The sequence below is a fragment of the Dipodomys ordii genome, unplaced genomic scaffold (genome assembly GCF_000151885.1).
Source record: "Dipodomys ordii isolate 6190 unplaced genomic scaffold, Dord_2.0 Scaffold19, whole genome shotgun sequence".
Lineage (NCBI taxonomy): Eukaryota > Metazoa > Chordata > Mammalia > Rodentia > Heteromyidae > Dipodomys > Dipodomys ordii.
In genome coordinates this window covers 2,577,354-2,602,304 of record NW_012267235.1, presented here as the reverse complement: position 1 = coordinate 2,602,304, position 24,951 = coordinate 2,577,354, and the positions used below count along the sequence as shown (strand labels likewise).

At 36.0% G+C, this 24,951-nt stretch overlaps 1 protein-coding gene across 7 annotated transcripts in view; it reads right to left on the bottom strand.

Moving 5' to 3' along the window:
* Positions 1-24,951, bottom strand: part of Bcas3 (breast carcinoma amplified sequence 3) — a 521,107-nt gene that overhangs the window by 280,935 nt on the left and 215,221 nt on the right. For 6 of the 7 annotated variants that reach the window (XM_013013399.1, XM_013013401.1, XM_013013396.1 and 3 more), the window contains 3 exons: positions 13,207-13,307; positions 9,869-10,065; positions 5,153-5,250 (listed from right to left, as the gene is read on the bottom strand). In XM_013013399.1, the coding sequence (XP_012868853.1) occupies positions 5,153-5,250; positions 9,869-10,065; positions 13,207-13,307 (396 nt within the window). Of the gene's footprint in view, positions 1-3,220; positions 3,511-5,152; positions 5,251-9,868; positions 10,066-13,206; positions 13,308-24,951 lie in introns of those variants that run through there. The other variant, XM_013013402.1, reaches the window with a different exon arrangement.

The window sequence follows — 24,951 nt, the reverse complement described above, 5'->3', positions numbered from 1 at the left end:
GTCAGTTACTATCCTCAGTTCTAGTTTTCTGATGACAAAGGCCTCGCCATGAAGACTACATCCTATGATCTCTGTGTCTTTCGTGGTTTAAAATATAATGGGTAAGGCTATCTGCTGTAGACTGAAATACCAATTGCAGATACAGTAATAAATACCTAATTCTTAGGAATACTCTTCACATCTGCATCAGAAAAATACTGTAATATAAAAGCAAGTTCCTAAGAATGTCCCTGAAGCATATATCTGATGGTAAAATAGAATAAAACGTAATCAAATAATCTCCTTGTCACTTACATGGTCATACTTCTCTAAGCTTTACTGTTGTTTGGGTGAAAAGTTTTGGACACTGTGACTGACCTTATGCATACTAATCACAGGATCAAAAACTGATAGTAACTTTCCTTCCTTCCTTCCTTCCTTTCTTTCCTCCCTACCTCCCTTCCTTCCTTCCTTCATTTTCTTCTCTTCTCTTTTCTTTCTTTCTTTTCAGGATGGAGAGCAAATCTAGGGTATTTCACTTACTAGTCTCTATACTAAACAGCATTATCATTCCCCAATTTGTTTTTCTTCCTTGAATTCAGGGCTTGGGCACTCTCCTTTAGCTTTTTGGAATATTAGGAAAACTGGAGCTTAAAAATAATTTCCTAATGTAATTTTTAGTTTCTTAGCAAATTAAGGTTACATAATTTGTACAACAAAAGTATATTTTTCTAATGTAAAGAAAAACAAACGAAGCTGGGCGCTGGTGGCTCACACCTGTAATCCTAGCTACTCAGGAGGCTGAGATCTGAGGATTGCGGTTCAAAGCCAGACCAGGCAGGAGAGACAGTGAGACTCCTATCTCCAATAAACCACCAGAAAACCGGAAGTGGCGCTGTAGCTCAAGTGGTAGAGCGCTTACCTTGAGCTGAAGAGCTGAGGGACAGCGCCCAAACCCAGAGTTCAAGCCCCATGACAGACAAAAAAAAAAGAAAGAAAGAAAGAAAGAAAGAAAAACAAACAAAAAAACCCACACCTGCCACACTGTCTCCATGTATATTTTCTCAAAGCCTGTTCTGAAGGGTAAGAATTCATTTTACTTACCTATCATAGCAGTCGTCCTCCTGTATATATATTCTTTATAAGAATATACATAAATTCTGATATTTGTACTTTTTATAACTTTTCTTTTTGGTGATACTGAGTCTTGAACCTCAGGGCCTTGTTCTTTCTAGGCAGGCATCGTATCATTTAAGCTATGCCCCCAGTCCTAACTTTCCTTTATGAAAATTTTACATTATTAGAGTTTGAAAAGCTGATACTACTTCATGCAAGTTAGGCACATTTGTCCTTGTTGGTAAACATCAATCTCCATAGTCAAAGACAAACCAGACAAACCAATGAACCAACCAACCAGGCAAGCAAACAAAACAAAAGAATCTATATTCTTACCTCCTTCCTTCTGTGCTAGGGATTGAACACAGGACTGTGTATATATGCAAGTTTTCTACCACTGAAGTATCTCTCCAGCGCCTTTATACGGTTTTTGATTTGGTGACTCCCCACCAAAGTTTCTCAGTATAGCCACAGCAGTAAAGAATATGTGAAGCAAAGCTCAAAACCTTGGCAGCTACCTATCTTTACTTTCTCTTTAGAAATCTTAGACTTTTACTAAAATAAGAGCATATATTATATGGGATAAGCACTGAAATTCTTAGATATGATAAAAAGAATTTTTAGTAAAAATAATTATGAAATTATTCCAAGTCTTTGTCTTAAATAATGTTTTAGTTGAACGTGGGATAGATTGAACCTCTGTCCCATGACCTTATGTAGTGTCTATTTCCAGAATAATCCTTTTCTTATCTAAGAATGGACTATCTCACAAATATCTACCCCCAGGTTTTACAAAGTACAGTATTTTAGCATCACCAAAGGTACATGAAAGCGATGTGAGAATAAAAGCCAAGTATCAAGCCCCTGTAGAGCAACTAAGCAACTACAAGATACCTATTCATAGAAAGATGGCAAGAAATTAGTACCAATATTTAAAGTCAATGAATGTATTTATTCCCAAATAACTGAACTTATTAAGCAAAAATAAGTATTTTTTTTGGGTCCAGTCGTGGGGCCTGAACTCTGGGTCTGTGTGCTGTCCCTCAGCTCTTCAGCTCAAGGCTAGCATTCTACCACTTGAGCCACAGCACAACTTCCAGGTTTTTTCTTTTTGCTTATGTGGTACTGAGGAATTGAACCCAGGGCCTCATGCATGCAAGACAAGCGCTCTACCACTGAGCCACCTTCCCAGCCCCCAAAATAAGTATTTTAGAGAATGAGTTTCTACACGAAGGAAAGAAACTGATTACTACGTGAAAAATAAATTGTAGTAAAAAGATATTAGCAGAAGTAGAAGAAACTTTATTTCTCTGAAATAGAATACCTGCTTATTTCTTTTGGTTGCAAGAGCATAATGGTGCTATATTAAACATTGACATCTAAATATAAACTGTAAATCCAAGACTGAAATATTTTCAAAAAGAAAACTGCTACAATTTTCAAGGAATTTTGGCATTTCACATTAAATTCTGTTTCTATTCCTCTAAAAAAGTGATTATACAAAAAGAGAGTACACCACATCTATGAGAGACAGAGGGAAGTGCTGTCACTAAAAATGATGAATAATTATAAAATGTAGTAACCATAAAAAAGTCAGTAAGGCTGGACACCAGTGGCTTATGCCTGTAATCCTAGCTACTCACACAGCTGAGATCAGACGATTGTGATTCAAGGCCAGCCCTAGCAGAAAAGTATGTGAGACCCTGATCTCCAATAAACTACTAAGAAAAAGACAGAAGCAGCACTGTGGTTCAAGTGGTAGAGCTCTAGCCTTGAACACAGAAAGGCTCAGGGAAAATGCCCAGGTCCTAAGTTCAAGCCCAAGGACAGGCAAAAAAGAGAAAAAGAAAGAAAAAAGAAAAGAGAAGAGAAAAAAGGCAATAAACATTCCCATAAAATACTGAAGAAAATATAAAACAATGAAACCCAATGGAGACACCACACTGCAATAGGTAGTCAACCAGTCTCCATGGAAAGCATCTTCCTAAAATGTACTGAATCCTAATGCATGGGTCATAATGAGAGAAATACTTACTGGTTCAGGAGCAATTATAAAAATTTATTATACTCTTTTTAATAGAGAAATCTAAATTAGAATTTCTTTTCACAAAGAAGTTCAATCATTTAGCCTAATTTTGTTAAACATCAGTAAAACAATTAATTATGTTAACTACAGTGATCCAATTAGATAAAGTAGATGGAGGTTTCAAAACAAAACATTATTTACTAAAAAATGTGCTAGACAACACACACTCCTTATTCAAAAGGGATCCAGACCATTGGAGAGGTATTCATAAAAGTCCAATTCCTCATCTACAGGGCATCTTTAGTTCAAATCTAAGGAAAGCAGTGCACACGAGTCATCATCCTGGCTGCGTCAGAAATGAACCATGGGTTTCTGGAGGGAAAATAAGCCTAGAAAAAATAATAATAGAGCTTAGCCACCAATAAATCTTTTCCCTATCAAAAAAAAAGTTGGCAGTTTCCGGAAGAGGAAATAGAGAAATATCCTACAAACTCCTCAGATGTATAATTGATGACACTGAAAGTAAACTAAGAGTAAAGATTAAAATTGTATTTAAAAGTCAACATGAACGTTCTTTTTCCAGAGGTAAATAAAACTATACATACAACTATTCTGTGCCATTTCTCCTAATTCATGAGACAACTTCACATAGAGCTAAAATTATATAATATCTAAGGAATACTGCTTCAGATTATAGATTACAACCACATGGTAACCGCTTAGGCAACTTAAGTTCCAGGTAGCTAATCACTTTGGTAATAAAGCATTAATAATACGATTGTTCAAGAAAGTTTTAAAAGTCCAAGTAATGTCTACTTTTATAATCTTGAAAAATACTTCAGGTTAAAACATATAGTATTACCAGGATTGTAAATATAATTCCAGACCAGCATGACTTTTTTTATAGCACAGTCAGATTGAGACTATCAAAAAGACATGTGACTTATCTCAACTTCCTATTTAATACAGGGAAGCAAGGACATACATTACCTATTTCAATAATTGTTTCTGACAAGAAGCATCATCTAAACAAATAGTCTACATTAATAACTAAGGTGTAGCCTTGAATGTAGACAGCTCAACAAGACAAAGTATAATCTACTGAACAAAAAGACAGAAAGCTAAGAAAACCATTAGCTTTAAATTTAAAAATACAGAGAGACAGAATCACAAATCAGTTTTGTGATGGTTTCCATTTTCTTTCACAGTTTAAGCCTCAATCAAATCAGCAGTCTCGAGGGATTTTGAAATCACACAGATTAAAATCCTCCCTGACTCAACTGTTCGACTAATGCCGAGTATTTAATAATTCTACTTGTGAGGGACTTTTTTGGACAAAATCCTGCTGTGTGCTATCTTCAGATGTTCCCCAGCTAGACATCACTGTGCCTGCTTCCTTTTTCACCCATCTTAGAGATGAGACATTATTACAAATAGTACAATTAGAAAGAAGAAAACATCTTATAACATTAATGTGGCAGCTGTCACCTACAGAGGCAAAAGTCTTCCTCAAAGTATTAATGAGAGTCATAGATTAATTCCAAAGATTGGACATTGGTAACTGACAGACCAGAGTTAAGTTAATGAATTTCTAAACTTTACACTTTCAATAATAAAACTATTCAAACTATATCATTCAGACTCTTTCTGCTTCCACAGATCAGGCACTTTGATACTCCACAGGTTGAATAAATTGAATCCATATATGGTATTTACGTGCTCTGTCAAGGTTGCTGCTCTACATTTCGGTGATCAAAGGCAAAACAGTCATCAACCCTGTAGCCCTCAATACTATGTTCATTACATTTAATCAAGTGCCAACTCTACCACATCATTCACCAACTTTAAGAACGTTCAAATGCATGGCATTGTTTAGAAACAAACATAGGTATGGTGCTGTATTAAAACAGACAACCCCAAAAAGAAAAGATAAAAGGGAAAACAAATACGTACTATCCTCTACACTGTGCAAGAAAATAAATGCAAGATGCACAGAATGGCCCAGCAAACATTTGGGAAGAAGATTTTTACCTGATGCAGCATCAATCACTGTGGAAACTCCCCTTCGATCAGAGACTGGACGGGATGACCCTGGCATGCTGACTGGGTCAGAGCGAACTGGCTGGATCCTGCAAGGCAATTTAATTTAATTCACATATGTTACTGGCATGAAAACTGTCACTTACTACAACAGACCTTAAATCAATAAGGTTAGAATAGCTCAATCCATTAAAGAACAATTCATTCTAAAACCAGACAAAAAAGGGAGCTACACAAAGGTAAAGCAGGCTATTGTTTCCACTCTAAGGCCCTCCTATCTTATTTTTGTATGTTGTTCAACAGATTTTTAAAGAAACTGAAAGAATAGCTGACATTAAATAAAGCGACAAAATGGGTAGAATGGGAAAGGAAACAAAATATTTTATATGACCTCTGATATTTGCAAGGGACACATGGGAAACTCCAAGACATTGCAAATTACTGAATGAAAGCAGAGTTAGTAATCAGTTGGAAAAAGACAGTAAAGCAGGACTTCAAATTTTAGGAAACTCCCATATAATCATCAATGAACTTTATATAGGATTAGAAGAATAAGATCACAAAGCCTTGAGTTGGCTGTCAAGGCTGACTAGGATCACCATTAATTAACCGCCCCCAAATTAGCAATAAGCATATAAAAATCAATTAGAACCTCAGCAAAACTGCAATTGACTAAAAACAAGTGGTTTAAGAATAACCATCATGTAAATAAATTCCAAGGGTCTCTATTCAGTTGCAATAGTATAAATGTTATCACCATAAACATATCTCTACTAATAAAAGTTCAGATGTTTCAGGCAATTAAAGGAAGACTTTGTTAAAGTAATAGATACATGCATTTATGGCATCTGATAGAGTGTATACTGCATATCAGCGTTATTTTAAGGATAAGAAGAAACAAAACACTGCACAAGGGCTAGGAAGGTGTCTCAGTGGTAGACTGCTTGCCTTACATACATGAGGCCCTGGGTTCAATTCCTCAACCCCACATAAGCAGAAAAGGCCAAAAGTGGCGCTGTGGCTCAAGTGGTAGGGCACTAGCCTGGTGCTGAAGAGCTGAGGGACAGTGCCCGGGCCCAGAGTTCAGGCCCCAAGACCAACCCCCCCCAAAAAAAAAACAAAACACTGTACACAAGGTTTAAATACAGTTATATAACATTACATACAAGCATTCATGAATTGATGGTACAGAAAACTAACATTCAAAATGAGAAGATGACATAATAAAAGCTCAGCGAGGGCTGGGAAAGTGGCTCCGTGGTAGAGCGCTTGCCTTGCATGCCTGAGGCCCTGGGTTCGATTTCTCTGCACCACATAAGCAAAAAGAAAACAAGCCGGAAGTGGCACTGTGGTTCAAGTGGTAGAGCCTTGAGCTGAAGAGTTGAGGGACAGCACCCAGGCCCAGAGGTCAGGCCCCACGACCGGAACCCCCCCCAAAAAAAAATAAATAAAAAATAAAAGCTCAGGGTGAGAAGATGGAAAAACACAGAAATGCAATCATGATGGTTAGATAAGATTATATTTCCCAGAAATGGAAAAACTTGGAAAAAATTATATTAAGTGAAGTAAGCCAGGCCCAAAGAAACATAGGTCCCATGGTTTCCCTTATATGCAATATCTAGTATATGTATGAGCCAAGCGGAAAAGGTCAGATAATGTGATGTCAGGAAAATGAACCCTTAGACATGTATTTTAATGTTTTTTTCTTTCATGCATGTGTTTCTAACACATTTATAAGACTATCTCTTTGTTGCTTTGTATGTCCCTCCCCCACAGTATAACCCCTGAATTCACTATATTTGATGTCAGTATAACTTGTGGAGGAGAGGGGGAAAAAACAGCTGTTTAAGGATACAGGTGGACCTGATGCAACAACGAGAAGTATAAGTTGTCATGTCCAAACGAGCTTTACAACGTCGGTCGGGGGAGGGGGGAAGGGGGGGAGGAGAAGGGTTGGGATTGGGGGGAGGGGGGAGGCTGGGAAAGGATGTGAAGGGTAAATGAAGGAGGAGGCTGCAATGCTTGGTAAGAAATGTACGCATTCTCCTGCCCATGTAATTGTAACCCCTCTGTACAGTATGTTCACAAATAAAAAATAAATAAAAAAAAAGAATCAAATTTTAGGCAAGAGAAAGTCCCCCTCTCTATACCCTTAATTCTGAAAAAACAGTTAATAGGTTAAGAAGTATCTGGATTTAAAAAAAAAAAAGATTATATTTCCCAGTAACATTGTAGCTTGAACTGGGACTTGAACTCAGGGCCTGGGTGATACTCCTGAGCTTCTTTTGCTCAGGGGTAGCACTATACCACTTGAACTAGAGTTCTCCTCTAACTTTTGGTAGATGATTGGACATAATGGTCTTGCAGCCTTTCCTGCCCAGGCTGGCTTCAATTCATGACCTTAAGATCTCAGCCTCCTGAGCGAGGACAGCAGGTGGGAGGCACTGGCACCCAGATAAATAAAGTCTTTTGATATAGCCAATTAAACTACTAAGCAAATATTAGACAGTGATTAATATTAAAATATATTTCATTTTAAAATGAGTAATAACAGATATGGTGGCACATACATATAATGTCAGCACTCAGGAAGGTTGGATACAAGAGGGTGAGTAGTTCAAAGCTAGCCTAAGCTAAACAGACCCTTTATACACCTATGCCATGATTCTGTTAAAGACTGAAGAAATATAACTATGAAAACATAAATGACCAATCACAGACTCATTTATACTAACATTCCAATTGAAAACCTTTCCACAATCTAAAGGGAGGAGATAAAGGGTTAGATAAAAAGCACACATTAAATTTAATTGGAATGTGACCACTTCAGAAGGCAGAGGTATTCAGATTTTAACTCTAGATGCTTAAAACATATAGAAATCTGAGCAGATCATAAAGTAGATGGGTTATAAGCATACTGAGTGCTACATTTAAAGAATACATTCTGAAACACTAATTTACTTGCTACTTCATTTTATTTATTTGAGGGATGCCAGTCCTGAGGCTTGAACACAGGGCCTGGTTGTTGTCCCTGAGCTTTTTTGCTTATAGCTAGGGCTCTACCACTTGAGGCACAACTCTTTTATTTTTGGTCAGTCGTGAGGATTGAACTCTGTACCTGGGCCCTGTCCTTGAGCTCTTCAACTCAAAGTGAGCACTCTACCACTTGAGCCACAGCACCACTTCTGGTTTTCTGGTGGTTAATTAGGTAAGAAAGAGTCTCACAGACTTTCCTGCCTAGGCTGGCCTTCGAATCACGAGCTTCAGATCTCGGCTTCCTGAGTATCTAGGATTACAGGTGTGAGCCACCAGGTACTGTCTTATTTTTATTTAAAAAATATTTATTTTTGGTTAGGTTCACACTAAAGCTACCAGCACGACTATGTTTATTGCAGCATTATTTACTGTAGCTAAGATATGGAACCAACCCAGATGCCCCTCAGTAGATGAATGGATCAAGAAAATGTGGTATATATATACAATGGAATTCTATGCCTCCATCAGAAAGAATAACATTGCATCATTTGTTAGGAAATGGAAAGACTTGGAAAAAATTATATTAAGTGAAGTAAGCTAGGCCCAAAGAAATATAGGTCCCATGGTTTCCCTTATTTGCAATAACTAGTATATGTCTGAGTCAAGCAGAAAAGGTCAGATAAGTTGATTTTAGGGAAATGAACCCTAAGATATGTATTCAAATGTTTTTTTTCTTTAATGCAATTGTTTCTAACACATTTATAAGATTATTTCTTTGTTGCTTTGTATGTTCCTCCCCCACGTATAACCCGTTTTCACTGTATTTGATGTCGGCATAATTTGTGGAAGGGAAGGGACAAAACAAATCATTTAAATAGGGATACAGGTGGACCCTTGCAACAATGAGACGTATAAGTCGTTATGTCGAAAACAAACTTTACAACTTTGGTGGGGGTGGGGAGTGGAGGATTGGGTTGGGGGGCAGGGAGAGGATGGGAAGGGATGGGAAGGAGAAACAAAGGAGGAGGCTACAATGCTTGATAAGAAATGTACTCATTATCTTGCCCATGTAATTGTAACTCTTCTGTACAGTATTTTCACAATTAAAAAAAAAAGAAATTCAAAAATTGGTAGCTAATGTAGAGTTGAAAAAAAAAAATCAGTCTCTCCATGTCAAACCCTGAACACTGGAAGATGTTTAATGTAGTTTTCAAATACACAGTTATCAAATCCAAAAAAAAAATTTACTTTTGGTATCAATGGGAAACTCAGGGTGTTAGGCTTGCTAGGCAGATGCACTACCACCTGAGCCATGCCTCAAGTCCTTTAGCTCTGGTTATTTTATGATAAGGTCTTGGTTTTTACCTAGGTTAATCCTTCTATGTAATATTATGAAAAGTATATACTACTATGCCCAGCTATGGGCTAAGACTGGGTCTTGTAAACGTTTGCTTGGGCTAGACTTTAACACCAATCCTCCTGACCACCACCTGCAAGTAGCTAGATTCTGTAGCTGAAACACTTGTAGCTGAAACATATGAACAGCTAAAACACTAATATTTATTGCATGTAACCAGACCCTAAGTGACCACAGTGGATCATACATAAAAACACATGTAGTTAGCTACATATATTGTGCCAGGAGGAGAAACCTGCATATTGCAAAGAATTTTCAGATCAAATGAAAATATAAATTCTGCCATTCAAATAACTCTAGCTTTTATTTCATACCTGAGACTGTTCAGATCAAGATCATCTGTATCAAAATCCAAAAGTGGCTGTGGAGTGTCACTGGGACCATGAGATTGCAACACAGATGAACTAGATGATATTACGGTGGTTTGTCCTGAGGGATGGATGGTTTTGAATTGGAACTGTGGGCCCATCCACAGGCGTCTGTGGGGTCCAGTGTGTGTTACAATTTCAACCTGGAAAAGAAATGGACTCATGTTAAATGTATTCTGACCCTCTTATTTGCAAGCCATTCCCCAGCTCTGAATCCTTTAATACCCATCATTGGTAGTACTAGAGGTCAATCTCAGGGCCTTCCTTTCCTATGCTAGTCAGATGCTTTATGACTTGAGTCATAAAAGTGGTTCTTTAATTTTAGTTAATTTGGGGACAGGGTCTTGTGTTTAAACCCAGATTAGCCTGAATGTCCGATGTATATTTCCTATATAGCTGGGATTACAGGGAAACACCATCACACCTAAGTAGGTACTGGTTGTGATGGAGTCTTAACTACTTTCCCGGACAGGCCTCAAACCATGTGATTCTCTCGATCTCCACCTCCTAAGTAACTAGGATTATAAGCATGAGCCACATCATCCTGACAGAGAAGGATGTTTTAATAAAATGGGAGAGGGTTAGAACATATACGCTCAAAATGTGATCACAATCATAGCCTACACAGATATTCACTGTAATCCTCTCCTGATTATTATGAACATTAAAATGAAAATTGTGTATACATATATTCAAGTACACACAATGTAGAAATCATATGTATAACACAAAAATTATATTAAAGTAAAAGATTTGGTTGTCTGCCTCATGCTGCTACCACAGGTTCCCTAGACTACCATTTTCATTAGTTCTAGAGAATACTTGTCATGTTGTAGACACATACTAAATACTACAGCTATTAATCTAAGAATGAAAGTAATTCCTTCACTGAGAATCAGACTCATAAAAATCCTCTACTTGGGCTAGGAAGTTGGCATAGTGGTACAGAGCCTACCTAGCATGAATGAAGCCCTAGATTCAATTCTTTGTACCACTAAGCAGAAAAAGCCAGAAGTGGCACTGTGGCTCAAGACCAAAAGAAGCTCAGGGATAGTACCCAGGCACTGAATTCATACCCCAGAAGTGGGAAAAATAAATAAATAAATAAATAAATTGTTTTTTGACTATCTAAGGAAAAAAAGGGTCTTAAGTAATTTTATTTTAAATATTTTTAACACTCAGTTTCCTTACATTTAATTTGATTTCAAAATCCCCTCAAATTTGACCTTACTTTCTCTTCATAGATTTTTTTTTTGGTCAGTTCTGGGGCACAAGTGGCTCACTCATGTAATCCTAACTACTCAGGAGGCTAAGATCTGAGGATAAAGCTTTGAAGCCAGCACAGGCAGAAAAGCCCGTGAGGCTCCTGTCTCCACTAAACTACATTTAAAAGGCAGCAAGTAGACCTATGGCTCAAGTGGTAGAGCCCTACCCTTGAGCACAAAGGAGTAGCACCCAGGCCCAAAGTTCAAGCCCCAGTTGCTGCAAAACAAACACTTTTACTTAATCTGACTGCTTTCTAAAATGCTAAAAACACAATATAGAGTTATATGTACAAAACAAACATAATACAACACTCTATAAATTTCCTGTCCTGTGGAAGGGGAAGGAGATATCATTGCTATATTAAATGCTGTGAAGGAAAAGCAAATGTATAAAACATTTTGGGAATAGCCCCAATTGTCCATTATTTCAGGCTTTTACAAATGACATGCAAATCTTCAGTAAAAAGCAACTCTTTCTTAAAATCTTCTCATTGCTATTTCAATATGTGTCCACTTTAAAGACATAGATTGCCCTTTATTCCTTTCTAATTAATCACATTTCTGATTGGGCTGATTAGCTCATAAAATAGCAATAACAACAAATAAATTAATAAACTGCAAAGTTTCACAGACTGTAGCTCTGTGAGTCTGGGAGGACAAAGCCATCATGGTCTTGAAACAATAATTGCATTCCCACTAATCACAGAGAAAAAAGCACTCAGATTGAGGACAGTGATTTCTGATTCAAGTCGTATTCAGCAATGTAAATTAGGCCACAGATAAAGCATTCTGTGTATTTTAAGCTCAAAACCATCAGTGTCACAGAGCCGAGAGGTAAACAGATGCCTGTGCAATTTCACTGAGGCGATGGCCAGATGTTCCTATATTCACTCTCCTGTTGTGTGCAGGACAAACATATTGTAAATATTTTCACACTGAGAGCACACATTACCCCTTGTTCTAATCAAAAGGCTGAAGTGGAAGGCAGTGGTTTCTTTGCCAGAATTCTTGGACATCTTTTTTGGAAAAAGGATATACATGTTCAGTTTTCTTTATCTAAGTGTCATCAAGGCAGGATGAACCTCCACATGTCAGAGGCCCACTCAAGGAGCTTCCCATGAGTATTTTTGATGTAATAAAACAAATACATGTCATGTAGAAACTGACTCTCTAATTTCCAGATTCACTGTAGTTTCTCAAATTATACTCCCTGAGAGGGTGATGAAACTACAAAGGATCTCACATTTTCAGAGGCACCTGTTGGATGAAAAGCTGCCAAATCGGTAATCTAAGACAAGTCATTAACTTCACCAAATGATGTCAGACTAGAGGGAGATATAACAGCATTTGTAATGAAGTCATTTGTAATCTGTCCATTGTGAAATCTGCCTGAGTATCTTTTATTTCAAAGCTTAGAAGATGAAGACAGCTTCATCTGGCAAAGTAAAGAGGGGTCATTTAAAGCTGTTACAGGTCTGGTGTAGAAACATTAGAACCAGCACTGCCCAACCTCAGTCAGGAAAGAAAATGTAGTTTTGAACCATCAGAACTGTGTCCAGAACACTGATAAACTTTCAAAATAAAAGTATGAGCCCATCATCAGAAAATGTGAGCTCTACAAAACAAATCACAAACACTACCTGAGTGGATTTGCTGTTTAAGAAAACATCCTCTCATTTTAAACCTAATGAAACTGGGTCTCACAATCTGCCCACAAGTCAAGACTTTAAGAGTGCTGTTTGAAAAATAAGCACATAACATCCCCCATATTAAAGCAAATATTGTACATATGTGCATATATGTATTTTCAATGAAACTTACATATATTAATGTAAAATACCTATATAAAATGTGTATACCTGCAACAATAATTGTGAGAAATTCTCAAAATAGAAATATCAGCGAATAATTTGTAATTCAACAAAGAATGACCAATATTCCACGTTTTCTTCTAATAGAGAAAAATAAAAATGAAAGGAGATTTCTGCTTTCTTTAATAATATTATATCATAGTTCTACCTGGGAGAGCCACTCTTCATCTTCCTGTCCACTATGGTCTGAAGCTAAACTGTCATAGGACCCATGTCGAGTAATGGGCCCCGGACTTCCAGGGGGAGCCACTGTAAGACAAGAAAACACATTAAACTACTTTAAATGGATCTGAACACAATCAGCACAAATACTGTGGGACTTTATAAGGCAAAATGTGACATTTACAACATAAACACAAAATACACACAATTACCGAAGAAAGCAAGACTAAAATTCCTAGAAATAGGAAAGATCTCCAATTATGAGTACTTAATTTTAAGCCGGGCCCTGTGGCTCACATCTGTAAACCTAGAGACTTAGGACCCTGAGATCTGAGGATCATGGTTCCAAGTGAGGAAAGGCTGTGAGACTATTATCTATAGTAAACTACTAAAAAAAAGTGACAGAATTCCAGGTACAGCACCCAGGTCCTGAGTTCATATATTCATTAAATTAAATTACAGGTCTGTAATTCAAATCTGCAGAAAGCAGAGAGAGGAGGATCAAAAGTTCAAGGCCAGCACAAAAGAAAATGAGATTTTCTTCCCAACAACAAAAAGCACAAATAAAAAAACAAATAACTGCTTTGTTAACACCAAATAATATTGAGAAGCAGTAACACATCTATTCACTGGGGAGTTCCAATGAGTACTAGGGTTTGAATTCAGAGAAGGGTTTGATAGGCAGCATCTCTGAATTCTATTTACAATTTATTTCACCCTATGAAAATTGTTTAGAGAAAAGATTTGGATTTGAAAACAAACTAGATGCTTAAACTAGATTGTGGTCATCAATAAAAGTGTCTTCATATTTGCATCTTAAATTAGGTAATTATTATTTTTGAATTCTATGTATTTCTGTTATATTTATTATATTTATTTATGTTGCTGTCATTGTTGCTTTCATTTATTTTTTTCAGATACTTTCATGCTTTTACTGGGAACAGACATCAGATTATAAGACTTTTTCTAACTAGCTGGGATCATCATGCCCAGCTTATTTTATGAGTTAGTATCAATAATTTTTTCCCATGCAGGCCCCAAACCAAGATCTTCCTGTTTCCACCTCTTACAAAGTTGGTATTATAGGACTATACCACCAAGCCCCAGCCCATAATGAGATTCCAAAGAAGAGCTTACACAATAAGTTTCACGTAAACTCCACATACAAAAAATACAGATTGACTGAATGGAAAAAGTTTTACTTGAGAAAAAAAAAACCATTCATCCAAAAATGTAAGTCATTTACTTGGATAATTCAACAGCTTCCCTTGATTCTTAAGTACCATAACATAATCAAATTATACTTTCTCACACAAAGAAACTTTTGCTAGGTGAAGACAATAAAATCATTTAAGAAATATTTATATTTTATGATAAATCAAACACTATAACACAAAATGTTAGCTTCTATTTGGGGAGAACACTCTATCTAATTATCTATCTATAAAAGCTGGCCCCCAGCTTATATCAGTTTTTATACTGAGATAAATCAAGGACTGAAATAATGGGGAACCAGAAAAAGAGAAAGGCTTTGGGGCAGAAAAGAGAAATAGGAGGTTAAGGAGGAGGTGAGTATTAGAGAAATGTGAATAAACAGAATAGAATAAGAAAACAATACTATCATTTCAACATTTGTATATATATCTACACCCTATTTCTGGAGGCTATGTTCCTAAAATGAAATCAGAGGACATGAGCATTTTAAAATTTCTTAATGCATATTCTCAGAAAGAACTATACACTTCCATGAATAGTAAAGGAGAAAATGCCACCAATCTAATCCCCTCTTGCCAGAACAAGGTACTTAGAATTAAATCTTTGTGAAACAGATACAAATGAAGCTGACCAAGTATAACCTAGGGCAAGATTTTAAGACACAAGCTCACAAAAAGATTACTTTAACTTGCTGCAAGAAGAGAAATGGGACCTAATTCAGTCAATTACTGAACAGACACAAATACACTATTGACGTACATATAAGATTTGTAGCAGGGCTAGGAAGGTGGCTCAGTGGTAGAGCGCTTGCCTTGCATGCCTGAGGCCCTAGGTTCGATTCCTCTGCACCACATAAGCAAAAAGAAAAAAGCCGGAAGTGGCGCTGTAGCTCAAGTGGTAGAATGCTAGCCTTGAGCTAAAGAGCTGAGGGACAGCGCCCAGGCCCAGAGTTCAAGCCCTATGACCAGACCCCCAAAGAAACAAACAAACAAACAAAAGAAAAGATTTGTAGCAGCAAAAAATTTTTGCTGCTAAAAATCTTATATGTACTTCAATAGTGTATTTGTGGTTATTCAAAAACATAGCTCAGTAATAGAAAATCATGTTGGTATTTGGCACACAAAAAAAGGCCAAAAAAGCTTATCTATAACTTTTTGTGATAATGCATATTATTAAAAATGGAATATAGAATATCATAATAATTACCAATTTTTACTTAAGCATTCATTTGGAAATAATTCTGATATATCAAATCATTTATTACCCTTATAACATGTTTGGTATTACACTCATTATTTTTAGGTCGGTTGTGAGGTTTGAACTCAGGGCCTGGGAGCTGTCCCTGAGTTTCTTTGTGCTCCAGCCTGGCTCTCTACCACTTGAGCCACAGTACTACTACCGGTTTTTTGAGTAGTTAATTGGAGATAAGAGTCTCAAGGGTATTTTTCTTCTAGGGCTGGCTTCAAACCATGATCCTCAGATCTCAGTCTCCTGAGTAGCTAGATTACAAGAAAAAGTCACCAGTACTCATAGATATTATATTCTTAATATAGGTAATGACCTACCAATATGCCCCTATCAAATCCATATTATCTAAATAACTAGGCAAAAAGCTGAATATGCAAAATAACTAGAAGATACAATATATTTTAGAAATAGATGAAGGTCTTCAAGAAGTGAGTATTTTATTAAGTGCTGGCAGGCAGCTGTGGCTGGGTACAGTGAGATACAGTATTGAATAGAAGGTGACAAGCAGAGAAGGAACAGGGTGAAAGATTTTTGGTATATGTATAAAAGGGGGTTAAAATGAAGCTAAGATAGTACAACATTGTACATTGAAAAGCTTTAAGTGAAAAACTACCTTTCTGCAAGTAAATACAACCAAATTAGGACATTTCCAAATCTATGTTATGTCCTATGCCTACTGAATCTGAATGCACCATCTGTTACAGAATAAAACAGTAAGTATTAAGTAAAAGACTAAAGTTTCACATTCTAGACAAAGTAATGGAGACAAAATAGGAGGACACATTATATATCTGCTATCAGAACTGAAGTAATATGATGTCTGGCTATGCAGAGATGGAGGTGGAAAGTAACATTATAGGTGGACAAAGCTAGCCAAGGGTCAATCACTGTTGAAAGGAACTGATAGGTGCCAGCAGGTTTACTGCACTATTATTATCTAGGTTTGCTTATGTTAGGAATTTCCCACAGTGAAAAGTGGGCAGGATATGAAACAGTATGAAGAAGGATCTTGTCTATTCTCATCTGCTTTTCAAAGGAAGTAGTAAATATTCCAAATATACCTCTAGGAACTTCTAAATAGAGATTAAATGAAAGGTTTTCCTGACTTCTATTCACTTGTTTTCTAATTAAGGATGTTTCTAAAACCATTAGAAGATGGACAGTATAAGAACATAAATTTGTGGGAAAAAGGACTTAACATGAAATAAAAACCCTTCCTTCTCTCCTTTTTTTGATTTAATTCTAATATCACTCCAATGGAAGCAGGAAAACTATTCTGTTTACTGCCTCAGGAAAAACACCACAAGGTCACAAGGAAAATGAAAATTTGAAACCTAGAATAAGAAAAAACTTCAAAACAAAAGTATGGTGAAAGCAGATTTTGCATGCTCTCTGCTACTCAATTATTAGAAATGATACTCTGAAACTGTAGCAAAAGTACCAGGAGTAAAGTATTGATGGACCATCAGCTATGGAATGGTGCATAATTCTTTGACAGAGTTCAGGAAAGTATTAAGAGACCCACATAGTAAAAGGTACCTACAAGTGCATGTGCATAGCCACATCTGTGACAACTTAGCAATGGTCACCATGGACTGAGGTTGTGAACACATAGGTCTTCTCTATGACAAAGACTTACTCCAGACAACTGTCAAGATATGAAGTAGAAGTTGAGACATTCATGAACCAATAATCTATGATTGAATTGCAGTGTTGATAATGAAGATAAAATACCCACAAACAGGGAACCACTAAAGAATTTAGATGCAATGTAGGAGGAAGGGTATAAATAACTGAAATTAACTTTATATTTCTTATATAGTAGGTAATAAAAAAAGGATGTTCTGAAGATTTCTCTCTGTGTGTGTGTGTCAGTATGTATGTGTGTGTGTGTACTAGCATTTATCTTAAGTGTAGAGTCTTTTGGCTGGCTTTCTTGCTCAGAACTGGAAAATTACCACTTGAACCATGCCTCCGGCCAATGTAACTTTCTCAAGTGTCTACATGACAAAAGATAAAAGTAATATATCTTGCAGACCAAAGCTCAATGGGTCAAGATATATACCAGCTATGTAAAAAAGTCTTCAACTATTGTTAGTTAATAAAATCAGTACAAGAAAAGGATAAGGAATTTTAAGACACAAACCTTGCCATTTCCTCCTTTACTTTTAGAGTAGAGTTATAATACACCCTATCCAATTAAGCACAAAGGATGTTCTATCAATTCAGTTTAATACACAACTTCAAAAATACTGTCTCTACAAACAGACATTTGATAAATAAGCAAGGACAGGATGACTAGATCATTATGAGCTAACTATGAGCCAGACTGTTTATACTATGTTCTCAGGAAAACAAAGCATGCCTGCAGTGAGTAAATAAGAGCTAAAAAAATCACTATGTGTATTTTGCTGTCATGCAGTGATCTATGTATATTTCTAAATATAAAATATTTCTGTATTTTACATGTGTTTATGTGAAAGTAAAACAAAATAATTTACCTCAAGTCTATTCTTTGATTTAAAAAAAGTCCTGTAAAATTTAGGTAAATATTTCAAACATATTAGAAGAACATAAGCAATATTATAAAGCAATATTATAAATGATTTCCATAAGATTCTCATGTAACAAAATATTCTATATTCCAAAAATTCAATTCAAAATGTAACTTGAAATCTAGATAAAAACTTGAACAAATTCTACTTTTATGTTTAAGATACATTCTGTAATACACGTATAAATATACACAGAACTTTTTAAAAAAATGCTTACAGGAAAAAAGTTACTTAAGAGTTTGAAAAAGTTAAAAGTACTGTTTAACATGCTGTTAAACTACACGTACAAAGAATTAGCTTATGCAAATAATTATTAAACAGTCTCACAAATATATTACCAGGAAACTAAATTCCTGGTAAAAAGTTTCTTTAAATGTCACTTAAGTTTCTTTAAATATTTTTCTATTAAACACTAAGATAGGTTAGGAGATGTGAATCTGAATCAGAATTTGAAGAATGAGGATTACTACTGCTGAAGAAATTTAAACATCTTGATATATCAAGGTTGGTTTTTTTTTTCCTCCAAAAGAACAAGAATATAACCTGAATTTTAAGGAATCAAATGCTTTCTAAAATATTATCACCCTTGAATAAAACCCCACCAAAACAGAGAGACCTCCACAAATCTTTCTCAATAAAGAAAAAACTCAAAGTGATTTATAAATGAAGCATCAATGATTTGGAGGAGAATGAACAAAGATATACTGGCAGATGAATTTTACAGAGAATAACAAATCCTTCCAACTTCGGACCAAGGAGTATTTGTTTCCACCTAATATCACTCCCATTCTTCTCCAGAAATAATAAAATCCCACATCAGGCTAGTATTAGTGGGAACTTGAGAGGTAAATAATGTGCATTTTTCAGCCTTTTGGGTTATTTTAGGGAACAACATCCCTTTTTCTAGCAACACAGAAAATTGTGAGCTAAATGACATCACACAGCCTTGAATGAAACAGCGCAAGCTCAAAGTTCACCCAAAGGCCAGTGTGATAAACTCACACTCAAGGACAAACTTCAATGTATTTTTGGATTTTATTAAAGGCAGCATTTATATAGCAACAAGAGAGGGCTCTTTCCCCAAACTCTGTTTCTGATCAAAAAACACTCAGGAGTTAAGGAAGAAACTGCTAGGGAAAATAATTTCTTAGCATAGAAATGAAAAGTAGTTATACAAAAATAAATGCTCTGAAAACAAAATTGACAAAGCAGCTCCCAATGATCAAGCAATTCACAGAAGAAACACAACCACCAAGAAATGTATGTAAATACAGACTTGCTTTCTATGAGAACATATATATGCAGAACATCACTAAACACATAAGACATACTCAAGTGACATCGGTGGATAGGATCAACTGAATAAGCACTGGTAGCTAGAAATGGAATGTTTCTCAGCATAATATACATTTGTCTACTAACAAAAAAAAATTAAGCTTAGGAGCAAAGTACTAGAGATTTAAAACCTAAATAAGGGCTGGGAAAGGGGCTCAGTGGTAGAGTGCTTGGCTTGCATGCATGAGGCCCTGGGTTTGATTCCTCAGCACCACATAAGCAGAAAGAAAAAAGCTGGAAGTGGCACTGAGGCTCTAGTGGTAGAGCGTTAGCCTTGAGCTGAAGAGCTGAAGGATAACACCCAGGCCCAGTATTCAAGCCCCATAACCGACACACACACAAAAAAAAACAAACTTAAATAAAAGCAGAAACTCACTGTCAAAAAATATGCAGATCTATAAATTTAAACATTATCATTCCACAATTATCAAAGTGGCTAAAATTAGTCCTTATGGCTAAAAATTGTAGTCAGTTTCTCACGGTAAAACAACATAGCTACAATAACTTAAGAAAGGGATAGCATTAAAAATCATTTATTTATATGATATTGAAATTTAAGTGTAAAGTAATTCGCTAAATTTCATACGCAAAGTAGTTATATGTTGCTGGCTATTTATTAGCAACCATTCCTTCACCAGCATAAAAACTGGTTATAACACATAACATGGAAGATGCTTTACCTATGTTATATATTAAACAAATCAATGATCTTTCTAGCACCCTGACCCTTTGGTACCATAGATGTTCTCTAATTAATAATTAAAGTTTCTAACAGTCATTGAACATCTAGGGTTTCACTTTCCTTTTATTCTACACTCCCAGAAGAACAGACCCAGGCAATAAATAATTAGAAAAGTGGCATGTCCTGTTTGTCATGAGATGACAAACGTCTGTCTGTGAATAGTAGATAATGGTAGGTGCACCTATTTTTTTGTCTCTCTAGTGGTATCTCCATTTCCAATATTCCAACGCATCAAATAACTAAAGGATCTTTAAATGTTTATTCTATTTACTTAAAGGTCATATGACATTTAGTATTTGGACAAATTATACCAAGAGGTAGCCTGGCAGATTGCCCAACTTAGTTTAGCTATTCAGCAAGATGGTAAATATCACATCAAATGACAGAAGAAAAAAGAAAGAATGCATGGAGTGATGCTATCAACCAATTCAGCAACTCCACTGAGGAAAATTGTCAAAGAATCCTAATATGCTTGTAAGAACTGAATATACTATAACAATCTCTTTAAAACAACCACAATTAAGAAAGTGGAAGTTGGTCACCATTAGCTCACACCTGTAATCTTAACTACTCAGAAGGCTCAGATCTGAGGATCAAGGTTGGAAGCCAACTTTGGGAGGAAAGTGCGCAACTCTTTATCCAATTAAATACCAAAAAGCTGTAAATGGAAGTGTGGCCCAAGAGGTAGTGTGGTAGGCTTGAGCTAAATATCTCAGGGACAGCACCCAGGCCCTGAGTTCAAGCCCCAGGAGAGGCAAAAAACAAAACAAAACAAAAAACACTACATTAGTGTTCATTTTCACAAATAGAAGACAAGACATTAACATCGTTACTTAGGAAATGCAGATAGCTAGGGGACAGAGAGGACTTATTTTCTACTAAATAGTCTTTGGTACATATTAACTTATATATATTGTATATTGCTAGTAAAGTAAGAGTCAGAAATGAAAACAAACAAATCAAATATGTATCAAGGAATGATTGACACTGATATGCCAAGGAAAAGATGACTCTCTTGCATATTTGGTTATATGTACCACTCCCATTTTATCAGGTCAGTGATATTTACTTGCAAGAGACAGGGAGTTATTTACTTCAATTTGCAATACTCTTCATACATATTACTTATCATTATTTCAATATTCATATAAATAAGTACAAAATATAAGACCAACTTCATCAAATAATTCAGTACTTGATAGTGATGTTATTTAGAGGAATGTCTTCTTGCTGTAAGTTAGAATCACCCAAGTCAAAATTCTATGTAGAATCATTAGCTATTCTGATAGCCAAGACTAGAGTCATTTCTCTCAGAAAGAATCAAATTTCTAACTAAAATTCAAAGACAACTGTAAAATATTGTATTCTTTATAAGATACTAAGATGACTAAAAGATTTGCGGAATCTACTGTAAATTGAGGTAGTAAGGTTAAAGAACCATTGGGTTTTGGTGGTAAACAATGCTGGGTCTTGAAAGTACCTAAACACACACACACACACACACACACACACTCACACACGCACACGCACACACACACACAATCCCTGACAAGACAAAGGCTAGGGAAGTATGAAAATAAAAAATCATCTTGTGAAAAGAATTAAAGCAGCTCTGAGTTTTTCATCAATTTCAGGACAAGTTATAAGACTGTAAAGCAATCTAAGATATCATTCACGGACTTGGATCACCCAAACTCTTAAAGCAGCAAAGGATTTTTAATGGTTTAATTATAGAAAAGAGGAAACTGAGGAATAGAAAGCAATGACTAATTCAAGGTAACAATGTTTTAAAAAAGGCAGAGAGCCGGGCCCTGGTGGCTCACGCCTGTAATCCTAGCTACTCAGGTGGCTGAGATCTGAGGATTGAGGTTCAAAGCCAGCCCAGGCAGGAAAGACCGTGAGACTCCTATCTCCAATAAACCACCAGAAAACTGAAGTGGCGCTGTAGCTCAAGTGGTAGAGCGCTCGCCTTGAGCTGAAGAGCTGAGGGACAGCGCCCAGGCCCAGAGTTCAAGCCCCACGACCGACAAAAAAAAAAAAAACAACAAAAAACAAAAAAAATAAAAATAAAAAGGCAGAAACAGTTATGTCTACCTGTTTGCTAAGTAAAGTCATCATCATATATAAAAAATTATATAAGGGCAGTCAAAACTTTGTAAGGGGATTTGTGAAATAATACAAATAGTTAAATACAAGACAGATAAACCAAGGTATAATTAAGTTTTGACAAAAAATTAACTATAAGGTTTCCATTGTATTTTCTGGATTACTTAAAAACAACTATGCTGTCAAAAGAGCTTGGACTACAGCTTATACATAGAAGCAAAATTTTAAGTTATGTAAAGAATAATAGCTAGAGCAGTTGTCCTATTAATAGCAATAGGTGTACCTATATGCATAAGAAACACTACTATGAAGAAAAAAATATTTGTTGTTGCCAAATCCATATTTATATGAATATACTTCCTGTAGTTTAGAGTAGTTATAATAGTTTTCTCTCCTTTTCTTAATGCAGCCATTTGTCAATTAAAATGCAGAACGGCCAATCAATTTTGATGTATTTAGTAAGCAATTTGTCAAGTGGTGCTATAATCCAGCTAATATATTATTTCTTGTCATGGAGCATACTAACAACTATTAGGTTTTCTGTAACTAATTTGGAGAGAAAAATTGTGGTTTGACTCAATTGTTATTCTTATGGTGGTAACACCTCTGTGTCCCAAGATCTGACTGCATGAAGTAGCACAATATGTGAAGAAAGTACTACTTTGTTGAAATAAAATCCCTAGGTCTTATACACCAGGGGGTTGCTAATTTATTGTAATAATCTGGTTTTGATCAAATCTCCATGTTTCATATGTATTTTTAATAAAATAAACATATCAATATATGTGACAATGAATACACAATGAATTTCTATGTGACAGTTTTATTAACATAAATTATGCATTAAAAACAATTTTTTTTTGGTCGGTGGTAGGGCCTGAATTCTGGGCGTGGGTGCTATCCCTCAGCTCTTCAACTCAAGGCTAGCACTCAACCACTTCAGCCACAGTGCCATTTCCGACTTTTTCTGCTTATGTGGTGCTGAGGAATCGAACCCAGGGCCTCATGAATGCAAGGCAAGCACCCTACCACTGAGCCACATTCCCAGCCCAAAAACAATATAGAATTTTTATACATTACCAAAGAAATTTAAATGGTTTAGTTAAAATAACCTATAAGTTAAAACTTGTACTCTTAAAAGTTTCTTCAAATGATCTGTTTAAAAAAGTGGTTCTCAATCTTTTATTTTTCCTATCAGAACACACTTCAGGTAAATGACTGATTTCTACTGTTTATACATACACAGACACTGTATGTCCAACAGCCACACAATTAGATAGAACTCCAACTCGGGAAGGCTGTCCTTCAGCTCCTTTCATTCAAAGTTCTAGATATGAGATATTTCAGTCATTAATCAATATTCTCCACTTTTTCCGTGTCTATCTTACTAACGGGAAAGTACACACTAGGTCAGTAGACATGGAGAGTTTTCTGTCAAATGTCCAAACTTTTACTGTAGTAACAAAGGCAGAGCCAAATGGTTTCCCCAGCTCTTCAGGGGAGACGTAGTAACAGCAGTTGGGGCAAACCAAAAAGATGTAAGACAGAATCTTAACCTATCACAAATAACCCTGAAACATCTCCTGAAAAAAATTGGCAAGCACTTTCCAAAGATGATAACTCTGTCCATCTGTATTCAAGATTTCCCATAGTTATCCATTTTGAAAGGCAAAAATTAAAGGTAGAGAAAAAACATTTCTAGGAAACACAAAAAGTAAAGTACAGCAAAAAACTTAAATTACAACAAGCAGAAATGGAACGCTAAACTCATTTCCCAGATATTAAGCTCCCATTGGCCTAATTGAGAACCATGTATGAGCAAGGAAAAAACAATTTGCCAGATTGATTTGGCACAAGGTTGTGTATGCATACTATCCTGCAGACTACCAGACATCCCATTGTTTTATGTCTGCTAAGAAAGGTGCCCTGTGTGTCAGAAAAGCACACTGAATATTTTCAATGACCCAAGGGGCAGAGGTCACTTATTATAAATGGATAATGAGACCTAATGCAGTGCTCTGAGTATGGACAAAGAAAGTATCTATCCATAGCCCCTGGTGGATTGGTCATTCAGGCTTTTATTTCCTCTGTACACTTAATGGAGTCAAACAATTGGCAGAAATTCTATAGAGAAGGTTGAATCTCAGAGAAATGACTGTATTCTAACTCTGATAGACACATACAAATAGTGACCCTGAAATGGCGCCATAATTCCTGTTACCATTAACATAGTAGACAGCTGTAGCATTCCTCCAAAATCGCACTTAGTCATTCATTACCAATTAACCTTACTGATGTAAGTGATGGCACATCAAACTATGATATCCTGCCAATACCAAACCTTGTATTAATGAAGGTAAGCAGAGTCAGACGCTTCTATTATAGCCCCTTATTTCAGGAGAAAATGACAAACATATTACCTGTATCCTGGGTCCTCTATCCCCACTATCCCATTGCCAGAATTGATAATAGTATCTATGTGTAAAAAACTTAAATGCAAGTTCAATACAGTAAATGCCATGAGATGCAC